This window comes from Caretta caretta, chromosome 2, assembly GCF_965140235.1.
Source record: "Caretta caretta isolate rCarCar2 chromosome 2, rCarCar1.hap1, whole genome shotgun sequence".
Lineage (NCBI taxonomy): Eukaryota > Metazoa > Chordata > Testudines > Cheloniidae > Caretta > Caretta caretta.
The window spans coordinates 269,321,409-269,343,799 of NC_134207.1; the positions used below are offsets into that span (position 1 = coordinate 269,321,409).

Genomic DNA, 22,391 nt, shown 5'->3' on the forward strand with positions numbered 1-22,391 from the left:
TAACTTCACTAGTTGTCTGGTCACATTTTATTTTTTGTGAGAAGACTGAAGCAAAGTAGGCAGTGAACAGCTCTGCTTTTCTATCATCTTCTGTTATCAACTCACCTTCCACACTGAGCAGCAGAACCATACTGTCCTTGATCTTTCTTTTTTGTCTGACATTTGTAGAACCTTCTTGTTGTCTCTAACATTCCTTGCCAACTGTAACTCATTCTTCGACTTGGCTTTCCTGATTTTGTCCCTACACGCTCGTGCTATTCCCATATATACTTCTTTGGTGCCATGGCCCTCCTTCCATTTCCTGTATATAGCCCTTTTGGATGTTAGATAGCTAAAAAGCTGTTTGTGAAGCCACATTGGCTTCCTGTCACTCTTCTTATCTTTCCTATGTGTTGCAATAGTTCCATGCTGAGCCTCCAGAAATCAGAATTACATCTTTTTAGGAACTGTCTACCCTCTTCTACTCCTTTTCTTCCTAACTGGCCTTTCCATGGGACCTTGCCTGCTATTTCTCTGAGTTGGTTGAAATCTGCCTTTCTGAAGTCCAGTGTCTTTGTTTTGCTCATGTCCTCCTTTCCACAAGATCTTGAATTCTATCAGATCATGATCACTTTCTCCCAATTTCCTGACCACCTTCATGTCCACAACTAATTAATTCCTGTTGGTAAAAACCAAATCCAAAATAGATGACCCTTAGTTTTTTCCTCAACTTTTTGAATCAGAAGGTTGTCCCCTACACATGCTAAATTGTTGATCACCAGGCTTTTGATAACAAACTTTAACATATTTGAAAATTGATATCTGGGTCTCTTAAGGGGAGAACCTGATTAACAGTTTTCAAATATATTAAAAGGCTGTTATGTAAAGCAAGATGATGAATTGTTCTCCAAGTCCACTGAAGGCAGCACAACAAGTAATCAGTTTACTCTCCAGCAAGGAAGATTTAGATTAGATACTAGGAATAACTTTCTAACTATAAGTATAGTTAATAATTGGAATAGGCTTCCAAGGGAGGTTGTAGATCTTCATCTGTGACAGGGTATATAGACCCCTTACTGGCCAGAAGCGGTTTAAGGAACAGTTATGGACTAAGTAGGCTCCACTCCTTAGCTCTTGCAGAGCATGCCTGGACTGGAGGTGGGGTTTGAAAGCCAGCCAGGCAGCTCAGTCTGGACTTGACCAGACAGAGCGGAGGATGTAACCTGGGAACTCCCAGGGAGAACTGGATCTGAGCCTGCCTCAAGCTGGTGAGCTAGAGAGATTCTGCACCTAGCAGCAGGAATGAGGGCTGGGAGTCCTGAAGGCAATGTTCCCCAGAGTCAGAAAGCAGCTAGATGGGATGCAGATTGAAGTAGGAGGTGGCCCAGGGAAACTGATGGGAGGCTGGACACCATAAGGAGCCCAGTGAGCAGCCAAGTCAACCTCATAGGGTCCTGGGTCAGAATGTAGTGGAACAGGGTGAGCCTGGGTGTCCCATCCTTGCTTTAGCGGTGACTACTAAGTGGGATTGCCACCATAGAGACCATAGCCATTAGGTGGGATTGCTGCCACATTGAAATGTTGCCACTGGGTGGGACTGCCACCCACCGAATTGAGCCACTAGGCAGAACTGCCATGAATTGAACTATGACCACTTGGCAGGAGCCCCTGCACCAACCCCAATCACAACTGGTGGAGAATGTGAGCAATGTGACCCAGGTCTGCCGGAAGACCTAGGAAAAGAAAAAGAAAGAACAAAAGAGAAGAGGGAGAGAAAAAAGAGGGAAAAGCCCCCAAAGGTAAAAGAGTACTTGGGGGCGGGGAAGCGATATGGAGATGGACAAGCTGCTGAAATGGCTGGCTGGCAGCCAGCAATGACAAATGACACAACAGCGGCTACAACAGTGGCAGTTGTTCCAGCAGATGGCCATCCACCACCAACCACAGGCTGCCCAACAACAGCAGCAGCTCATAGGGGAGTTGGCTGTGCAAGAAGACGAACAACAACAATGGCTGATCCAACAGATGGCCACCCTCCCTAACCAAAGGGGGTCAGCATCAGCCCAGGGTCAGAAATACCCTATACCATGGCTACAAGTAATCCCCTGTTGAAGTTGACGAAGATGGGCTCTGGAAATGACCCGGAGGCATTTTTATTCATCTTTGAGAGCGTCATAACAGTAGCAGGATGGTCACGAGATCATTGGACCATCTTACTGGCCCTATACCTGACAGACCTGGCCCAAATCACTTATCAGGGCATTGAACCTAAAGAGACGCAGGACTACTCCACGGTTAAAGTTTCTATCCTGGACGCATTTGACATCATACCTGAAACTCACCACCAACATTTCCACCAAGAAAGATTCCCCATGGGTGCTTGACCCTGGGCCATGGCCCTGTCATAAATATAAAGGGAAGGGTAAACCCCTTTAAAATCCCTCCTGGCCAGAGGAAAAATCCTCTCACCTGTAAAGGGTTAAGAAGCTAAAGGTAACCTCGCTGGCACCTGACCAAAATGACCAATGAGGAGACAAGATACTTTCAAAAGCTGGGAGGAGGGAGAGAAACAAAGGGTCTGTGTGTCTGTCTATATGCTGCTTTTGCTGGGGATAGACCAGGAATGGAGACTTAGAACTTTTAGTAAGTAATCTAGCTAGGTATGTGTTAGATTATGATTTCTTTAAATGGCTGAGAAAAGAATTGTGCTGAATTTCTGTCTGTGTGTCTTTTTTGTAACTTAAGGTTTTGCCTAGAGGGATTCTCTGTGTTTTGAATCTAATTACCCTGTAAGGTATCTACCATCCTGATTTTACAGGGGTGATTCCTTTACTTCTATTTCTATTAAAAGTCTTCTTGTAAGAAAACTGAATGCTTTTTCATTGTTCTCAGATCCAAGGGTTTGGGTCTGTGGTCACCTATGCAGATTGGTGAGGATTTTTACCAAACTTTTCCCAGGAAGTGAGGTGCAAGGGTTGGGAGGATTTTGGGGGGGAAAGACGTGTCCAAACTACGTTTCCCAGTAAACTCAGTTAGAGTTTGGTGGTGGCAGTGGATATTCCAAGGACAAAGGATAAAATTAATTTGTACCTTGGGGAAGTTTTAACCTAAGCTGGTAAAAGTAAGCTTAGGAGGTTTTCATGCAGGTCCCCACATCTGTACCCTAGAGTTCAGAGTGGGGGAGGAACCTTGATAGCCCAGTGCCTCAAAGAACATTGGTGGTGGTGGTTGCAACCAGAGAGGCAGATGGGGGAGCAGGTAGCAGAACAGGTGTCTCTGGAATAGTACACTCAGATATTCCACACAGGAAGTAGGGACTGGGTTCTGCGACACTGGCCGAGAACATTAGCATAGGCTGTCAAGCTGACTGATGACTTCTTAGCCACCAAAGGTAACCTGGGAGTGGCCACCCTCCCCAGGAATCTGAAGATTAAGGGCATTATGTTCCAGAGTATGCAAGGCTACCAGGGATGATGTGCATCTTGGGGACTGGTCATAGGCCCCAAATCATGACCCAACAGCAGCCCGGATATGGTCATGGGCATAGGGGTCTGGGCATACGAAAATTCCTGGCTGCCATCCAGTATGAGAATGGAGTCCCCTGACCAAACCCAGATGGCAAGAAGGGAGAGGGGGAGTCTCCTGAAAGGCCCGATTCTCCTGTGGGCAGTTGGCCGTTTCTGCCAAGACCTTCCATTTATGGATTATTCCTATGGGCAGGCATGGATGGCAGGCACCAGTGACAGGAAAAAAGGGGGCTACCAAATTGACTATCCCAGAGTGGATAAATGGAGTGTGGGGACCCAGAAACACCCAAAAGCCCCACTAGTCCCGCTCCCAATAATCAGGTTGCCATTCAAAAGGATCAGGATGGATCTGTTGGGACTGCTGAAAAGACAACAACTAGCTATGAATATTCTCTCAAAATATCAATGGTGAGGAACACCCCATACTATACCTCAGTCAGAAGATGTTTCCACAGGATATTTCCTATTCAGTCATCAAGAAGGAAGCCCCAACCGTAAAATGGGCTGTGGATGTGCTGAGGTGTTACCTGTGGAGGAACTCCTTCAAGCTAGTGATGGTCCATGCCCCGCTGTGCTGGCTGAACACTGTGAAGGATACCAATCACAGGATCATGAGATGGCACCTCTCGTTAGAGCTGTATAGTTTTGAATCCTTCACCAGGCCAGGAAGGACAATAAGAAAGTGGATTTCTTTTCATAGAATCATAGAATATCAGAGTTGGAAGAGACCTCTGGAGGTCATCTAGTCCAACCCCCTGCCCAGAGCAGGACCAATCCCCAACTAAATCATCCCAGCCAGGGCTTTGTCAAGACTGACCTTAAAAACTTTTAAGGAAGGAGATTCCACCACCTCCCTAGGTAACGCATTCCAGTGTTTCACCACCCTCCTAGTGAAAAAGTTTTTCCTAATATCCAACCTAAATCTCCCACACTGTAACTTGAGACCATTACTCCTTGTCCAGTCATCTGCTATCACTGAGAATAGTCTAGATCCATCCTCTTTGGATCCACCTTTCAGGTAGTTAAAAGCAGCTATCAAATCCCCCCTCATTCTTCTCTTCCGCAGACTAAACAATCCCAGTTCCCTCAGCCTCTCCTCATAAGTCATGTGTTCCAGACCCCTGATAATTTTTGTTGCCCTTCGCTGGACTCTCTCCAATTTTTCCACATCCTTTTTGTAGCATGGGGCCCAAAACTGGACACAGTACTCCAGATGAGGCCTCACCAATGTCAAATAGAGGGGCACGATCACGTCCCTCGATCTGCTGGCAATGCCCCTACTTATACAGCCCAAAATGCCATTGGCCTTCTTGGCAACAAGGGCACACTGCTGACTCATATCCAGCTTCTCGTCCACTGTCACCCCTAGGTCCTTTTCTGCAGAACTGCTGCCTAGCCATTCAGTCCCTAGTCTGCAGCGGTGCATGGGATTCTTCCGTCCTAAGTGCAGGACTCTGCACTTGTCCTTGTTGAACCTCATCAGATTTCTTTTGGCCCAATCCTCCAATTTGTTTAGGTCCCTCTGTATCCTGTCCCTACCCTCCAGCATATCTACCACTCCTCCCAGGTTAGTGTCATCCGCAAACTTGCTGAGGGTGCAATCCACACCATCCTCCAGATCATTAAAGAAGATATTGAACAAAACCAGCCCCAGGACTAACCCTTGGGGCACTCCACTAGATACTGGCTGCCAACTAGACATGGAGCCATTGATCACTACCCGCTGAGCCCGACAATCTAGCCAACTTTCTACCCACCTTGTAGTGCATCCATCCAGCCCATACTTCTTTAACTTGCTGACAAGAATACTGTGGGAGACAGTGGCAAAAGCTTTGCTAAAATCAAGGAATAACACATCCACTGCTTTCCCTTCATCCACAGAACCAGTTATCTCATCATAGAAGGCAATTAGATTAGTCAGGCATGACTTTCCCTTGGTGAATCCATGCTGACTGTTTCTGATCACTTTCCTCTCATCTAAGTGCTTCAGAATTGATTCCTTGAGGACCTGCTCCATGATTTTTCTGGGGACTGAGGTGAGGCTGACTGGCCTGTAGTTCCCAGGATCCTCCTTCTTCCCTTTTTTGAAGATTGGCACTACATTAGCCTTTTTCCAGTCTTCCGGGACTTCCCCGGATCGCCATGAATTTTTAAAGATAATGGCCAATGGCTCTGCAATCACATCTGCCAATTCCTTTTCAAGAGACCGGGGGGAGAAGAATTGCAAAAAGGCACCCCAAGCCTCCAAAAGGGATCTCAGGAGGAGGGTGTATGAGATGGGATGTATAGACACCTCACTGGCCAGGAGGGGATTAAGGAACAGTTATGGGCTAAGGAGGCCACACCCCTTAGCCCTTGCTGAGCATGCTCAGACTGGAAGTGGGGTTTAAAACCAGCCACTCAGCTCAGTCTAGGCCTGATCAGTCAGGGAGATGCACATACCCTGAGAGCTCCTGGGAGGACTGGATCTGAGCCTAGTCTTCTGCTGGCAAGCCAGAAAGATACAGCACCGGGTGGCAGGAGCAAGGGCTGGGAACCCCAAAGGTGACATTCCTTAGCCATTGGGTGGCAGCTAGATGGGATACAGACTGGAGTAGGAAGTGGCCCATGGAAGTTGACAGGAAGCTGTGCCTTTGTTAATGTCTTTAGCCCTGTCTCTGGACTAAGTCCTCATACTCTTCCGGGCTACCTATAAGTCCATGCCTGCCCTGGTATGCTCCAAAACAAAACTTGTTCCCTCCTCAGGGCCAGTGGGCGCCCACTACTCCGGATCCCAAACCAGGGACCTTACAAATAGCAGCCACATGCTGCTTTCTTTAACAGCTGCTGGTGCTGCATTCCCTGGGCTGCTGCCCATTCTGTCCCACAATCTTTACCCATTACTTTAGGATTACGGTCCTTGGATTCTGTGTCTGTTCCCAGTTTGCGCAGAGTTTCTCCCCTGTCCTCTTTGCCTGGAGATTCCTTCTGTCTTATCCCTTCTGATCCTAGGCAGGAACTGACCTGCTCAGGCCCAGCAATTCCTTTTAACTGAGTTTGCTGTGCTCTGATAGGCTCCAGGGAAGCAGCCATTCTAGGCAGGTCTGGAGGACTCACCTTCATTGCTCCTTTCCTGGGACAGGATGTGTTAGGAACCCCGAGGTCTCCAGCAGGGGGCCTCAAAGGTCCTGCTACACCCATCACAGAAGGTCTAGGCTTACTTGGTCCTTTCCCAACATGGGGGAATGCACTAGATGATCTCTCAAGATCCCTTCCAGCCCAACATTTCTAAGACCATGTTCAAGAGAGGGCATATCAATGATAATACAATGAGCATAAATAAGATACTACCACTCACCCCCCCATCCACCGAACCTGCACAAAGGACTATGCTTGCGGACTGCCTCTACCCACTACTGGCTCTCTTGTTTTGCCTTGTGCCTAGTATTCACCTAAGACCACTGTTTCCCTCTTTGTGCCTCTGCTCAGGGGTTTATGCACTGTGGCCAGATTTATAGAGGTATTTTGGCATTGCACCATGCAGCATTGTGAGGCCTCAGAGACTTTGATCGTAGAATCATAGAAGATTAGGGTTGGAAGAGACCTCAGGAGGTCATCTAGTCCAATCACCTGCTCAAAGCAGGACCAACACCAACTAAATTATCCCAGACAGGGCTTTGTCAAGTCGGGCCTTAAAAACAGCCAAGGATGGAGATTCCTCCACCTCCCTAGGTAACGCATTCCAGTGCTTCACCACGCTCCTACTGAAATAGTGTTTTCTAATATCCAACCTTGACCTCCCCCACTGTAACTTGAGACCATTGCTCCTTGTTCTGTCATCTGCCACCACTGAGAACAGCCTGAATCCATCCTCTTTGGAACCCCCCTTCAGGTAGTTGAAGGCTACTATGAAATCCCTCCTCACTCTTCTCTTCTGCAGACTAAATAAGCCCAGTTCCCTCAGCCTCTCCTCGTAAGTCATGTTCCCCAGCCAGCTAATCATTTTTGTTGCCCTCTGCTGGACTCTCTCCAATTTGTCCACACCCTTTCTGTAGTGGGGGGCCCAAACCTAGATACAATATTCCAGATGTGACCTCACCAGTGCCGAATAGAGGGGAATAATCACTTCCCTCAATCTGCTGTCAATGCTCCTACTTATACAGCCCAAAATGCCGTTAGCCTTCTTGGCAACAAGGGCACACTGCTGACTCACATCCAGCTTCTCATCCACTGTAATCCCCAGATCCTTTTCTGCAGGACAAGCGGCAAAGAGTCCTGTGGCACCTTATAGACTAACAGATGTATTGGAGCATAAGCTTTCGTGGGTGAATACCCACTTCGTCGGATGCATGTAGTGGAAATTTCCAGAGGCAGGTATAAATATGCAAGCGAGAATCAGGCTAGGGATAACGAGATTAGTTCAATCTGGGAGGATGAGGCCCTTTTCTAGTAGAGGAGGTGTGAACACCAAGGAAGGAGAAACTGCTTTTGTAGTTGGCCAGCCATTCAGAGTCTTTGTTTAACCCTGAGCGGATAGTGTCAAATTTGCAAATGAACTGAAGCTCAGCAGTTTCTCTTTGAAGTCTGGACCTAAAGTTTTTTTACTGCGGGATGGCTACCTTTAAATCTGTTATTGTGTGTCCAGGGAGATTGAAGTGTTCTCCTACAGGTTTTTGTATATTGCCATTCCTAATATCTGATTTGTGTCCATTTATCCTTTTAGGTAGGGACTGTCCAGTTTGGCCGATGTACATAGCAGAGGGGCATTGCTGGCACATGATGGCATATATTACATTGGTGGACATGCAGGTGAATGACTGAGGCCCTTGTGGCCAGATTTTTGAAGGTCTTTAGGTGATTATAGATGCAGACAGGTATCAAGATGGATTTTCAAAAGTATCCAGGCACTTAATTTCTTAACACTCCAAAACTGTTCGAAGGAAGCTACAGGGAAGCAGTGGGACACTATGGTAGCTCAATTTCACTGCCCCAGGGGGTAGGAAGGAAAGGTTTATGCACATGGCTAGTGGACATGGCTAGTCAAAAGATTCTGGACTCGTGCACATGAGGCACACACACACCTAGTGGGGTCTGTGTGGACAAACACTCAAAGAAGAATTCTCCTTGAGCCCCCCAAAGAGGACTTTATGACCCTGTGTGCTCCCACAGAAGTGTCCAAGGGCTGTAGTAGAAGGGAGGATCCCTTCACTCATTTATAAAAGAAAGCAAATACTAATTTTAACTATAAGGAGGCAATAACTGATCCATAGTAAATGTCGCCTTTTACTTTATTTAAAGTGAATTTAGTGATGTTGTTTGGCTCTGGTTGCTACAGTTTCCACTTCAGAGTAAAATTCCCTCTGGAGTTTTTATCAAATGTGGAGGCTCTCAAGTCTAAGGATAATGGCCACAGACACAATCACAAGTACAAAGTCTTATATGTACTACAAGTTTTATTAAAATGATAAGTAAAGTTACAATTATCCATGTGTGATGGATTCAGTCACAGAGACCCCCTTGAGACTGTCATGTGATGTGCTGAAAATACCTCTGAGCCCATTTTGTATGCCAGGCTGGGACTTCCAGAATCCTGCCTTGTTGATCCAGACATGCTATCCTGCTGCAACACAGACCCAGGGTCCGGATCACACCCCCAAAACTGCAGACTTTAACTAAAAACAGCTCAGCAGGTTATCTGTCTCCAGCACCCAGACACCCAGCTCCCAATGGGAGGCAAACTCCAAATAAATCCATTTTACTCTGTATAAAGCTTATACAGGGTAAATTAATGAATTGTTTGCCCTCTATAACACAGACAGAGAGATATGCATAGCACTTTCTTCCTCCAGGTATTAATCACTTACTCTGGGTTTACTACTAAACAAAAGTGATTTTATTACGTATAAAAAGTAGGATTTATGTGATTTCAAGTAATAACAGACAGAGCAAAGTAAGTCACAAAGCAAAATAAAGCAAAAAACACACAAGTCTAAGCCTAATACGTTAAGAAACTGATTACAGGTAGTATCTCACCCTCAGAGATGTTCCAATAAGCTTCTTTCACAGACTAGACTCCTTCCTAGTCTGGGCCCAATCTTTTCCCCTGGTACAGTCCTTGTTAGTTCCAGCAGATATCTTAGGTGGTAAGCAGGGGCTCTCTCATGACTGGCCCCTTTTGTCCTGCCCCCCCACCCTTTTATAGCTTTGGTACAAGGTTGGAATCTTTTGTCTGTCTGGGTCCCCACCCCTCCTTCTAAATGGAAAAGTACCAGATTTAAGATGGATTCCAGTACCATGTGCCATGGCCAAATGTCCTGTGAGACCCCAGCCTCCATTCTTCCCGAGCTGGCCCACATGTACACAGGAAGGTTTGCAAGTAAACAGAGCCATTTACAGTTAATTGATTCTGAAGCACCCTTAACGGCTTCCACTTAATATGTTTACTTCAGTAATACAAGTTTATATCTTATTCTCCTAACTCCAGACATAGAAATAATGCATGCAAACAAATAGGATGAACACACTCAGTAGATTATAAGATTTGTAATGATACCTTACAAGAGACCTTGTGCATAAAGCATATTCCAGTTACGTCATATTCACACTCATCAGCACATTTCAATAAAACATATGGGGTGCAACGTCACAACATGCATATAGAAAGCCTACAAAAACCTACTGAATAATTATAACTGTAATGAGACTCACATCCTGAAAAATATTCTAGGGTCCGACGACCTTCTCACCAACTGATCATCAGTCGAGGGATAGTTCCTGCTGGGATTTTTCCCGTGGGTGTTCCCACTTTTACTTAACCAGGGAACCCTTTATATATTGCAATTCTAACTGCACCTAACACCTTATGCATATGTATGAAGGTGTCAGTCCTCTTTCCCTTATCTGTACTTTTACGTCTCATAAATATTGGGGTCCCCATTTTTCATAGGTTGTTTGTAGTTCCTCTTATTCTCATTAGCATCTATGCATGACACGTACCCTGTGATCAAGAGAGACATTCAAAGATGTTACAATCATGTCTCTCATAGTCTCGGACAATACATTGCGATCTATTGCAATCACCTATTGGCACATCTTAACAGTAATCTTGGGACCTTTGGGGCATAGGGTTATTCATTGGTCAACCACTCATGTCAAGGATTCTTAAGTGTATGGCCTAGTGTGGTTAAGATGAAAACTTACAAGTCTCAGCCAGTAGGCCATGCATTTCAGTCATGTTTTATTTATATACCTAGTACACATTCATTACTTGTAAATACTTATCAGCCGTATACCTCTGTAATCCTACAACTTTAATCTATTTAGCATACATTGATTGTATATGAAATAGCATATAAATTGATCATAACATGACATAGCACAATGATACATGGAAGAGAAAATTAACTAATTGGCTACAGAAATGATACCTGGGTTAATGTGTCTTAAAATTCAGCATAAAACTACATAATGTCATCAAATTCTATAACCCCAAGTGCTGACATATGCTTAAATGTAAATAGAATTTATTTTTATAACATCATTTATAATTAATGGAAATTATCACATGACATTTCACAGCAAATCAGAAGCTGAAACAGGAAAATATAGAAGTACATTACATAATTATAGGTAGGCTATATCTATAGGTAGATGTGGTAGAACTGTGAATATTTTTAAAGCATTTAGTCACAAATAGTTTAGTGAATAGAAGTGCTGATTTGAATGTGAAAAAATATTTGCAAACCTTGAAGGTTTCATGAATTTTCAGATTATTGATTGGAAAATCCACATCATGCATCACTGATTATTCTCTTGTTTACAAAATTTTAATCCAGAAGCATAAACAATATCATGTGACTTGGGTGGCCAGTCATAATTACAAATACTGAATACTGACAAGTCTGAATGAACTGCTTGTGAACAACCAATGAGCTGAGAACTGTTCATCCAAACTGATGAGTGAATGCTTATGAATGGTTATTTTTATGAACAGATTGATTTCAGTAAGTGATTCCTGAACAGAATTAACATCTACATTTACAACCATATTGTCAACAATAGTAGTCACAATTAATATCTTATATCAACCCAAGGTTATTCCAACTCATAGTTCAGAAGAGATCAAATAACTGTAGCTGGAACCACCACCTAATGTTAAGAAAGAACAAAAGCTAATAGCTTCATTTACTCATGCTTTGTATGCATCTGCTGTAGGGTATGAAAGTATAAGCCTGACTATGAAGCTGATACAAATATAAATTTCAATGCAGAAAAAAATTAGGAGGTTAAATGGTTACAAAGCACTGAAATTTAATTTATGACTATTGAAAAACTGGCAAAGTGACAAGAGAAGGAGAAATTATAGTAAGTCAATCGTTATTAAAACCAGCTTTTGATTTTTGAAAATATATGCCTGAATTCTAATAAAATGGCTTCTATTATAGAAGTATCGTCAGCTTGTTCCCTGAATTTACGTAGCTCTTCCTGGTAGTGGTTATTTATTTTCTCTAAATCTTTTTCCAGTTTTTGTCCTAGGGCCTCCTTCTGTTGGGTCTTTTGTTTCAAAGTGATTTCATCATGTGAGCCTTCCTTCTTTAGTTCCTTATCTATATTTTTACATTCCTCATCATGCTCGCTTTCTTTTCTTTCCATCTCTTCCTTACAGCTTTCTCTGAGTAGCTTGATTTTTTCTTGAAGTTTCATGTGAGCATATTTATAGATGTTATTAGTATAATGTAAGCCTCCTTTCATTTGCACCATTTTATCAGTTATTGTAATTAGCTCTGAAATCTGGGCTTCCTGGTCCTGTCCTTTTGCTTTGTTATTGAAAGTGCAGCATCGATTCCCGCACTTTTCCATCAACTTCTGAAGATCTTTGTCATCCAAAGCTTTTAAATATTCATCTAAAGTCATGTCACCTAAGTCATCTTTTCTGGTGAACAAGAAGATCATGTACTCCAAAGCTTTTTCCCCAAAAATGTCTTGTATTCTTTTAATTGTTTTTTTCTCTTCTTCAGTGAAACGACCCAGCTGCATCACCAGAACTATAGCATGGGGTCCTGGGGAGGAGACTACAACACAACGCCCTATTTCTTTCATAGTTTTTTCTAAAGGAACTTTTGTGTCAAAAAGACCAGGAGTATCAATGACTGCAATGTCCCTGCCGTTCCAATCTCTTTTCCTGACAGTACATTTGTCTGTTACTGATTGTGCTGTGATTTTAGACTCAAATAATTTCTCACCGAGGATGGTGTTTCCCGTTGCACTTTTCCCAGCTCCAGTTTTGCCAACAAGAACAATCCTTAGTTCGGATTTCTCAATGTAATGTCTGGCAGCTCTTGGGCCTGGAAGAAGTAAGTTTGACAATGTCATGGTAAAGATAATAAAGTAACAATGTGTGAGTTTGGGGGAATTTCCCTTTCTGTAATTATATCTGTTGTAAGGCCTTAGTTAATTGGCATGGAAACATTTTGCATGTTGGAGCAGAGCAGCAAAGTGGGTGGTTAGCACTGACAGCCGGTCACCTTTGGAGGCCTCGGTTCAGATTTGAGTGAGTTCTAAGCACACAGCAGGCTTTGGGCTGGAGGGGCCAGCACAGGGAGCAGGTGTTGTTTCTGGGAGGGATGCTAATCTGGATCCTTACTGTTCTGTTTTGGAATCACTGCTCATGGTGCAGTGTTGCCACCAGGTCTCATTAGCTCCCTGTCCAGCCTCTACTACATGCAGAAAGGAGCAGCAGTCACCAGGAGCCAGCCCAGCAATGTGGGAGCAGCAGAAAGAGCCAGGGCAGACTAGAGAATGGGTCCCCTAGTTGCCAGAAGATGCCCAAGGAGTTTAACTTGGACCTGACTTCCAGAGAAGTGGAGCACGCCCAGCTCCCCCTGACTTCAGCTGGAGTTTTGGGTGCTCAGCACCTCTACAAATCAGCCCCTCTGTTTTATTTTTGGGGTAATGAGGTAAAAAGAGAAAGGAAGGAGACTAGGGAGATAAAGAACGGAATTAAAAAAAGATGAAAAGGGAAATGGGACAAATAATTGGGACAGATGGATGAAAGGGGAAAAGAGTGAAGCCTGTGGAGCAGGAGAAGAAAAACAGGAGTGAGGAGGGAAAACAGTGAAGGAAAAGAGGGCAGGACAGGAAGAAAACACTGTAGAAGAGGTACAGACAGTAAAAGTAGATGGAGAACATGCACCATGCCCACAATAGCAGCTCTTGACACTCTTAGTTAGGGGAGCTGATTAACACACCCGGGGAAATAAATGCAATAGAGCTGCATTGCCTGGCTTTAGAGCCAAATCCCACCTTCTCCGTGGCATGGAGCCCTTAGGACCTCCATGGGTAGCTGGTCTGCACAGCAGCAGAGGAGCAATGGGATCCTAGAGAGGAGCCCCTCTCTCGGCAATGGCCACAGCATCCCCCTGGCTCTTCCCCTTGCATGGAGTCGGCATGGCACTCAGCTAGGGGGGACTTATACCAGGGGAAATAGTGCCTTCCCAACTGTTTCAGCCAGTAAGGCTATTCATCATCTGGGTAACAGCCCAGGACACTGAATGGGTGAGCAGCCCAGGGAAAGCCGCTCTGGCTGACAGGTGCTAAGTGGAGCTGTCAGCTGGGGAGGGTGGGCCTGTCAGGGTGAAGAACAGCCACCTAGAGAAACTGGCCTGGGAGGAAGAGAAAATGGCCCTTGGTGATTTAGAATCATAGAATATCAGGGTTGGAAGGGACCCCAGAAGGTCATCTAGTCCAACCCCCTGCTCAAAGCAGGACCAATTCCCAGTTAAATCATCCCAGCCAGGGCTTTGTCAAGCCTGACCTTAAAAACCTCTAAGGAAGGAGATTCTACCTCCTCCCTAGGTAACGCATTCCAGTGTTTCACCACGCTCTTAGTGAAAAAGTTTTTCCTAATATCCAATCTAAACCTCTCCCACTGCAACTTGAGACCATTACTCCTCGTTCTGTCATCTGCTACCATTGAGAACAGTCTAGAGCCATCCTCTTTGGAACCCCCTTTCAGGTAGTTGAAAGCAGCTATCAAATCCCCCCTCATTCTTCTCTTCTGCAGGCTAAACAATCCCAGCTCCCTCAGCCTCTCCTCATAACTCATGTGTTCCAGTCCCCTAATCATTTTTGTTGCCCTTCGCTGGACTCTCTCCCATTTATCCACATCCTTCTTGAAGTGTGGGGCCCAAAACTGGACACAGTACTCCAGATGAGGCCTCACCAATGTCGAATAGAGGGGTTTTTTTCATTAAAACTCCCCTTCCAGGTCCCCTCTCCCTGTGGTGTTGGGCTGCACTGGGTCAGCAGTAACTGCCCTGGCCCCTGAATGGGGGAGAAATGGGGAGTAGGATCAGTGGAAGGCTCATTGGAGGAAGGGAGCTAAGTTGCATGGGAGCAGCTGGCCTGCCCACAAGTGACCCCCTCACTCTTGGTCAGGGAGGAGTTGCAGAGTCCCACCGAACCTGTGTCCACATCAGCATGACTGCCCTCAGACCAGCAAGATTGTTGCAGAGATGGAGTATGCCACAGCTCATCATTCCTACCATGCCAGGAAGCCGAGACTGTCTGTGGAGCTGGCAGTGCAGCTTGGGAAAAGTCTCTTTGCAAACTCAGAAGAAATGCAGGGACAGGATATGGAGAATTAGGAAAACACTGAGAAAACTGGAAAAGAATTATTTAAAATTTGGGGGTTTTTTTGAAGGCATTTGTGGGAGTGACTGCAACCCTCAAAGGCGTGGGATTGAGTGAGAAAATGTTTAGCCAAGTACAGTGTGAACTATGATCATTTCCAGTATAAGGACTGCTCTTCAGTAAACCTATGTTGGTTCCTCCTTGAACATAGAAAACAATTTCCCACATCACAAAACCACTGCATGATTTGGCTTGATTGTTAGTCTTCATTCAGGAGAAAACCGGGACCGAAACACCAGGGTCTATTGCAGGTCAGGACTAAGGTGCATTGGCAAAGATTTGAAGAGGCGGCTGAACACACACCAACAGTATCAAACATTTATCTGCACATGCAAAGACATTTCAAACAGTATTGTATCTAAAATGTAAATATGTTTCTTTAACCCAAACACCAAAATCCCATCAGTACTGTCAGAAGTAGAGCTGGTCAGAAAAATTTTTTTTTTTTTGGACAGAAAATTTCAAATGTTCATAAAAAACAAGAGAGTATTCAGCCTAAATCCATTGGCCAAAAGACAACAACTTTTTGGTTTTCTGATGAAAAGTCCAAATTTGCCATGGACTTCGCATAAAAAGTTTTGTTTAGTAGAAAACCCAATTTTTTCATCAAGAACCCAGCTTTGATGGAAACTTTTCGGCCAATCCTGGTTAGAATCCCACAGCACCCAGCCAGGTGACCTAGCAACTTCTTCTCTTGTTTTTAAAGCAATTGCATCTGCCCTTGCTGCTGAACAAAGAAGCCAACCTCGGGAGTGGGTACTATTGAGCCCTGTCCAAACCTGCTGAGTGAGAGGAAAAATTTCTGGAGCATGGATCAAACTCCCAATGCTAGTGATGCTCTCAATTTCATTTCAGAAAAATCTGAGCTGATAATTCCTGCAGAAATAAGGACAGCAGAGGAGAAATGTCATTTTCTTACCCTTTTCTCCTTCAGTTTTCTTTCCTGGATCACACTTTGACTGAAATATTTGATTTTTTTAAAATGCAATTATTGCAAAATGATTAGAATGCAGACATAAAGAATGCATGAAATAGCAATTGTTAATATGTAGGCTTGTTTGTCAGCCTCAGATAGAATTTTGAGTTTGACTTTTTGATACTCGTATATATTATACTAATATGTGAGAACAAAGACACTTTGTATGTTGCTTTGGCCTAGCCTAGGGTTGCTAACTTGGTTGGACCGGATGGACCGGATGATATTTGTGGCAATAGCATCCAGTCCATCTGATCCAAACGAGTTAGCAACCCTAGCCTGGCCAGATGGGTTTGTTAGTATATTGGGAACAGATAAGAACAGTTAAAATATTACTGAGCATGGTGGGAGAATAATATACAAGCTCACATTTTAAGACTCCCCCAACTCCTATATCAAGCAACGAATTAGGATGGGCAAGGAGGGCTCAGGGTGGAGGCATAAGAAACACTAAAAGCCAAAGAAAAGCCTGGCGTTGGCCAGAGCAAAACCTCATTCCTTACCCCCTCCCCCAACGGGATACAAAAGAAGTGGGATGAAGACCCCAGACTCACGGCCCTCCGAAACGGAGCATGACCATAAGTGGTAAGGTGTGTGAGTAGGGGCGTGCACTGCATGTATATTTGGGGCTGCTAAGAAGGAGGAAGTGGGAATAGAGACTGGGGAATGGGTAACAGAGACATGGACAAAGGCTCTGTGGTGTCAGAGCTGGGAAGGGGACATGGGGTAAACACTCTGCGGTGTCAGAGCTAGGAATGGAACCCTGGGAAACAGACTCTGCCGGCATGTAGAGCTATGGATATGTTTGCTTGGAACTATCCCCAGTAAACATTGCATTGCCTGCACTTCAGACTTCTTGGCACTTCAGACTTCTTGTCTTCTGCTTTCTGTCTGCATGACAAGAACCAGGGAAAGGGGTTCAGAGAAAGCCCTCTAACAGCAGTGTATCAACCTGAGCTGCCATCGCCCACTTTGGGCATCATGCAATTACATTTGGCAAAGCTTCTCTGCTCACAAACTGAGAAATGAACGTATCTGAGAATTACACCATACCCCAGCTCTCATGCTTACTTCCTCAGAAAGGCCCTGCCGCGTCACTTCTCTCCCCCATGAAGACCCCACTCCCCTGGCCAGGACAGCAGCTGGAGCCCGGGCGGGGATCCCTGGCAGCTGTGGGGCACTGCACCATGGACCCTCCACCTGCCCTGGGTTGGGAGGTCTGCAGGGTGGGGACATGGGCGGGGGAATGCTCTTGGTCCCTGTCAAGGTTCCTCCCCCACTCTGAACGCTAGGGTACAGATGTGGGGACCTGCATGAAAACCTCCTAAGATTATCTTTACCAGCTTAGGTCAAAACTTCCCCAAGGTACAAAATATTCCACCCTTTGTCCTTGGATTGGCTGCTACCACCACCAAACAAATACTGGTTACTGGGGAAGAGCTGTTTGGAAACGTCTTTCCCCTCAAATACTTCCCAAAACCTTCACCCCACTTCCTGGACAAGGTTTGGTAAAAAGCCTCACCAATTTACCTAGGTGACTACAGGCCCAGACCCTTGGATCTTAAGAACAATGAACAATCCTCCCAACACTTGCACCCCCCCTTTCCTGGGAAATGTTGGATAAAAAGCCTCACCAATTTGCATAGGTGACCACAGACCCAAACCCTTGGATCTGAGAACAATGAAAAAGCATTCAGTTTTCTTACAAGAAGACTTTTAATAGAAATAGGAGTAAATAGAAGTAAAGAAATCCCCTCTGTAAAATCAGGATGGTAGATACCTTACAGGGTAATTAGATTCAAAACATAGAGAATCCCTCTAGGCAAAACCTTAAGTTACAAAAAACATACACAGACAGAAATAGTTATTCTATTCAGCACAATTCTTTTCTCAGCCATTTAAAGAAATCATAATCTAACACATACCTAGCTAGATTACTTACTAAAAGTTCTAAGACTCCATTCCTGGTCTATCGCCAACAAAAACAGCATATAGACAGACACACAGACCCTTTGTTTCTCTCCCTCCTCCCAGCTTTTGAAAGTATCTTGTCTCCTCATTGGTCATTTTGGTCAGGTGCCAGCGAGGTTACCTTTAGCTTCTTAACCCTTTACAGGTGAGAGGATTTTTCCTCTGGCCAGGAGGGATTTTAAAGGGGTTTACCCTTCCCTTTATATTTATGACAGTCCCCCATCCCAGTCAGGTGGAGAACCTGTGGTTCCCGGCCTACTCCGGCTTTTGGCTTGGCAAGGGCAGGGACTCGGGTGGAAGAGGAGGGGTAGGGAGCCCTGCCCCCCCCCCTTTTGGGCAGGCTCTGCCATTCTTGCCATCAACAAAGGGGCGAGAAGACCTCAGCCTACATACAGAGGCTGGAGAAACTGCTTCAGAAAGCTGTCAAGAGGGGAGCAAGAGGGGTAACTGCTGAGCAGATGGAGCTGACCAAACTGGCTCAAATTGTAAGAGGAACTGAATATCAGAACCATAGTCCAGTGTGGCCAGGATGGACATGGAGCTGCCAAGTGTCATAATGAAGAAAATCCCTCCTTAGTATATGGAAAGCTGAGGACCAGTTAGGAGATGAGGAACTGCCAAAGGGGCTTGGGAATGGGGCCACCCAGGTCCACACGACTTGAAGGCTTCCCTGGAAAAGGCTGCCTAGCTGGGATAACAGCAGGACTGATAGGGCCTTGAGCAGAGGTGAGGATTAAAGGGACAGAATGTAAGGCATTGCTCGACAGTGGATCTCAGGTGACTATTATATTTCAGTCCTTCTACCAACAGATGCTTAGGCACCTGCCTATACTGCCACTGACTGGCCCTGGTCTGTGTGGCCTCAGCATATATGAATACCCCTGCCAAGGGTACGTGACAGTGCACCTGGAATGTTCAGAAGATGTTGCCAAAGTAAGACAAGATGTGGACACCACTGCACTGATATGCCCCAACCCTAAAGGAGATTCTTATGTGTTTGTGCTGATAGGGATTGTCAAGGTTCCTTCCCCACTCTGAACTCTAGGGTACAGATGTGGGGACCTGCATGAAAACCTCCTAAGCTTACTTTTACCAGCTTAGGTTAAAACTTCCCCAAGGTACAAATTATTTTACACTTTGCCCTTGGATTTTCACTGCCACCACCAAACTTTATCTGGGTTCCTGAAAAAACAGAGTTTGGACACGTCTTTCCCCCCAAAATCCTCCCAACCTTTGCACCCCACTTCCTGGGTTAGGTTTGGTAAAAATCCTCACCAATTTGCATAGGTGACCACAGACCCAAACCCTGGGATCTTAGAACAATGAAAAAGCTTCAGTCTCCTTACAAGAAGACTTAATAGAAGTAAAAAGAAAAGAATCACCTCTGTAAAATCAGGATGGTGAATACCTTACAGGGTAATTAGATTCAAACATAGAGAATCCCTCTAGGCAAAACCTTAAGTTACAAAAAAGACACACAGACAGGAATATTCATTCTATTCAGCACAGCTATTTTCTCAGCCATTTAAAGAAATCATAATCTAACACATACCTAGCTAGATTACTTACTAAGTTCTAAGACTCCATTCCTGTTCTGTCTCCGGCAAAAGCCTCACACAGAAAGACACAGACCCTTTGTTTTTCTCCCTCCTCCTAGCTTTTGAAAGTATCTTGTCTCCTCATTGGTCATTTTGGTCAGGTGCCAGCGAGGTTACATTTAGCTTCTTAACCCTTTACAGGTGAGAGGATTTTTCCTCTGGCCAGGAGGGATTTTAAAGGGGTTTACCCTTCCCTTTATATTTATGACAGGGATCAACTCCAGTCTCTTCAAGGTACCCTATGAGTACTGCAGCCAGTCAGCAGGGGACCAATACCGAAGCATCCTGAGGATCCATACGCTTTGTGCTTCAGCCTATAGAAAAACCAAGAACCCTAAAAAGGAAAGGTCTGAGCTATCAATGAGAGTGTTGAAGTACAGGGCCACAACTCTGTTAGTAGTCTCTGCAGTGATGGAGAGAGAAGTGCTTGCTATGAGTACCTGTCTAAAAGGCAGGAAAGGGACATTAGCAATGGTAGAGCAGCTGGCTAAGGGAGGGCTCCCTGAAGGAGTGCTGGTTCTCAGTGGAGTCATAACCCTACCTGCTGAAGCCCAGGAAAAGGTGATTATACTGATTGCTAACGAAACAAGCCATGATGTTGTTGTGAAATATGGACTGAAGATAGCAGACCTCTTTGAGCCTGAAACCATTGTGAGACTCAATGTGAAGCTGAGGGTCCACCAATAGACCTGACAAAGTTTGACTTTGGAGATTCCCCATTGTCTGAGGAGTGGAAGGATCATGTAAGGAAGGAACTTTGGGAAAAAATCCAAGTATTTTCACGCATGCATAGGATGTGCAAAGGGAGTGGAACACAACATCAGACTACAAGACTCCATAACCCTTCTGGGAGAGATCTAGGAAGATTGCTCTCTCAGAAATGGAGAATGTGCAGCATCATCATCAGGAGCTTACCGTGATCATATGCCTGAAACCCATATTCCTCCCCCATTGTGGCATCTGTTAGAAGAGTGGGAAAATCCAGATGTGTTTTGACTACTGCACTCTAAATAGGTGTACTGTAGTTGACCAGCACACCATGCCTCAAGTACAAGAGGCCTTGGACTGTTTGCTGGTGAGACAGTAGTTCCTAGTGTTGAATCTTCTAAGTGGATACTACCAGATTCTGCTGGGAGCAGAAGATAGGGAGAAGACAGCCTTCATCAGCCCATTAGGTTTCCATCAGTGTGAATGCATGCCCCAATTAATTTCTGGAGTCCCTGCCACGTTTCAATGTCTTATGGAGATAGTTGTGGGAGACATGAACTTACTGCAAGTCTTTGTTTATTTGGATGACCTGATTGTGTTTGGAAGAACCTTGGAGGAACATGAAGACAGACTTCATAAATTGCTAGAACAGCTGTAAGCCTATGGACTGCAACTTTCAGTTGATAAATGCCAGTTCTGCAGGTCAAATCCATGGGTCACATTGTGTCCCGTGCAGGCATGAGTATTGATCCAGATAAAATAGAAAAACTCACTACCTGACCACAGCCACATAATTACAGAGAGCTCAGGACCTTTCTAGGATTTAGTGGCTACTATCACTATTTGTGAAGAAGTATGCTACCATTGCAAAGCCTCTGATTGATCTCACCAGGAGGTACCTGTCCAGCAAGAGTAACTCTAGGACCAAAGGTAAGGCCATCCTGAGCAGTGACATTATGGCCCCTTAGAAGCCTTTGGACCCCGATGGGATGAGAGATGTGAGGAAAAGCTTCTCAATAAATCATTAATTGCCTAGCTCATGCTCCAGTCCTCATCTTTGCTGACTCAGGCAGCTGATGCCAGTTTGGAGGGCTTGGGAGCAGACTTATACCAGGAAGTTGAAAGTAAAAGTTAACCTGTGGTCTTTGGCAGAAGCAGACTCTGTGATAGCAAGACTCACTACCCCATTCACTAGCAGGAGTTCTTGGCCTTGAAATGGGCTGTCACTGAGACGTTTCAAAACTACTTGTATGTGCTCAGTTTCAAATGTGGACAGACAACAATTCATAGACTTACATGTTAACAAGTGCTAAGCTGGATGCTGCAGGCCACCTTGCCTAGCTATGAGTTCAGCATTCAGTACCAATCAGGGAGAAATAATAGAGATGTGGATACATTGCCCCAGCATCCACAGACATCAGAAATTGCTGTGAATCCTATAGGTGGAGTGAGAGCTATTTGCACTAGGTCATCAAGAGTCAGAGGTGCATGAGTCTCCATGGTTGTGTTTCTCTGGGGCTGTCCCCTGAAAGTATGCCATTAGCCATGGTGAATTACATTGTATTGGACCAATCTCCATTGCCTAGGCTCAATGTTGTTGTCTGGCAAGAAGCCCCACTGTAAAATAAGGATGTTCGTGAAACACTGCTTGCTGAAAATGAGGGTCAAGCTGTGATTATTCCATCTACCACTGAGGGTAAATTACCATTGAGAGAATGGAGCAAACTAAAACTGATTCAGTGAGTGCTGCACCAAATCAGAGCAGATCCTTTACAAAATCAATGAACACATCTAGTACTACCAAAAAAGTGCACACTCATGGCCATGAGGGCTCTGCATGATGACTTTGGACATTTGGGAATGGAGTTATTGTTCATAAACAGTAATACTTTTAGTTCTTTCTTTCTGTATATTTGATTCATATATACATTAACTATTCTTTAGAATCTTTATCTTCAACAA

The 22,391-nt window shown here is 44.8% G+C and overlaps 1 protein-coding gene across 2 annotated transcripts in view; it reads right to left on the reverse strand.

The window, feature by feature from the left end:
- Positions 1-8,920: 8,920 nt before the first annotated feature.
- The window catches only part of LOC125632960 (stonustoxin subunit alpha-like), a 47,451-nt gene continuing 33,980 nt past the window's right edge, over positions 8,921-22,391 (reverse strand). Inside the window, exon 4 of one of the 2 annotated variants that reach the window (XM_048841946.2) lies at positions 8,921-12,829. In XM_048841946.2, the coding sequence (XP_048697903.2) occupies positions 11,865-12,829 (965 nt within the window). In that variant the 3' untranslated portion in view covers positions 8,921-11,864. The remainder of the gene's footprint in view (positions 12,830-22,391) is intronic. The other variant, XM_075124654.1, reaches the window with a different exon arrangement.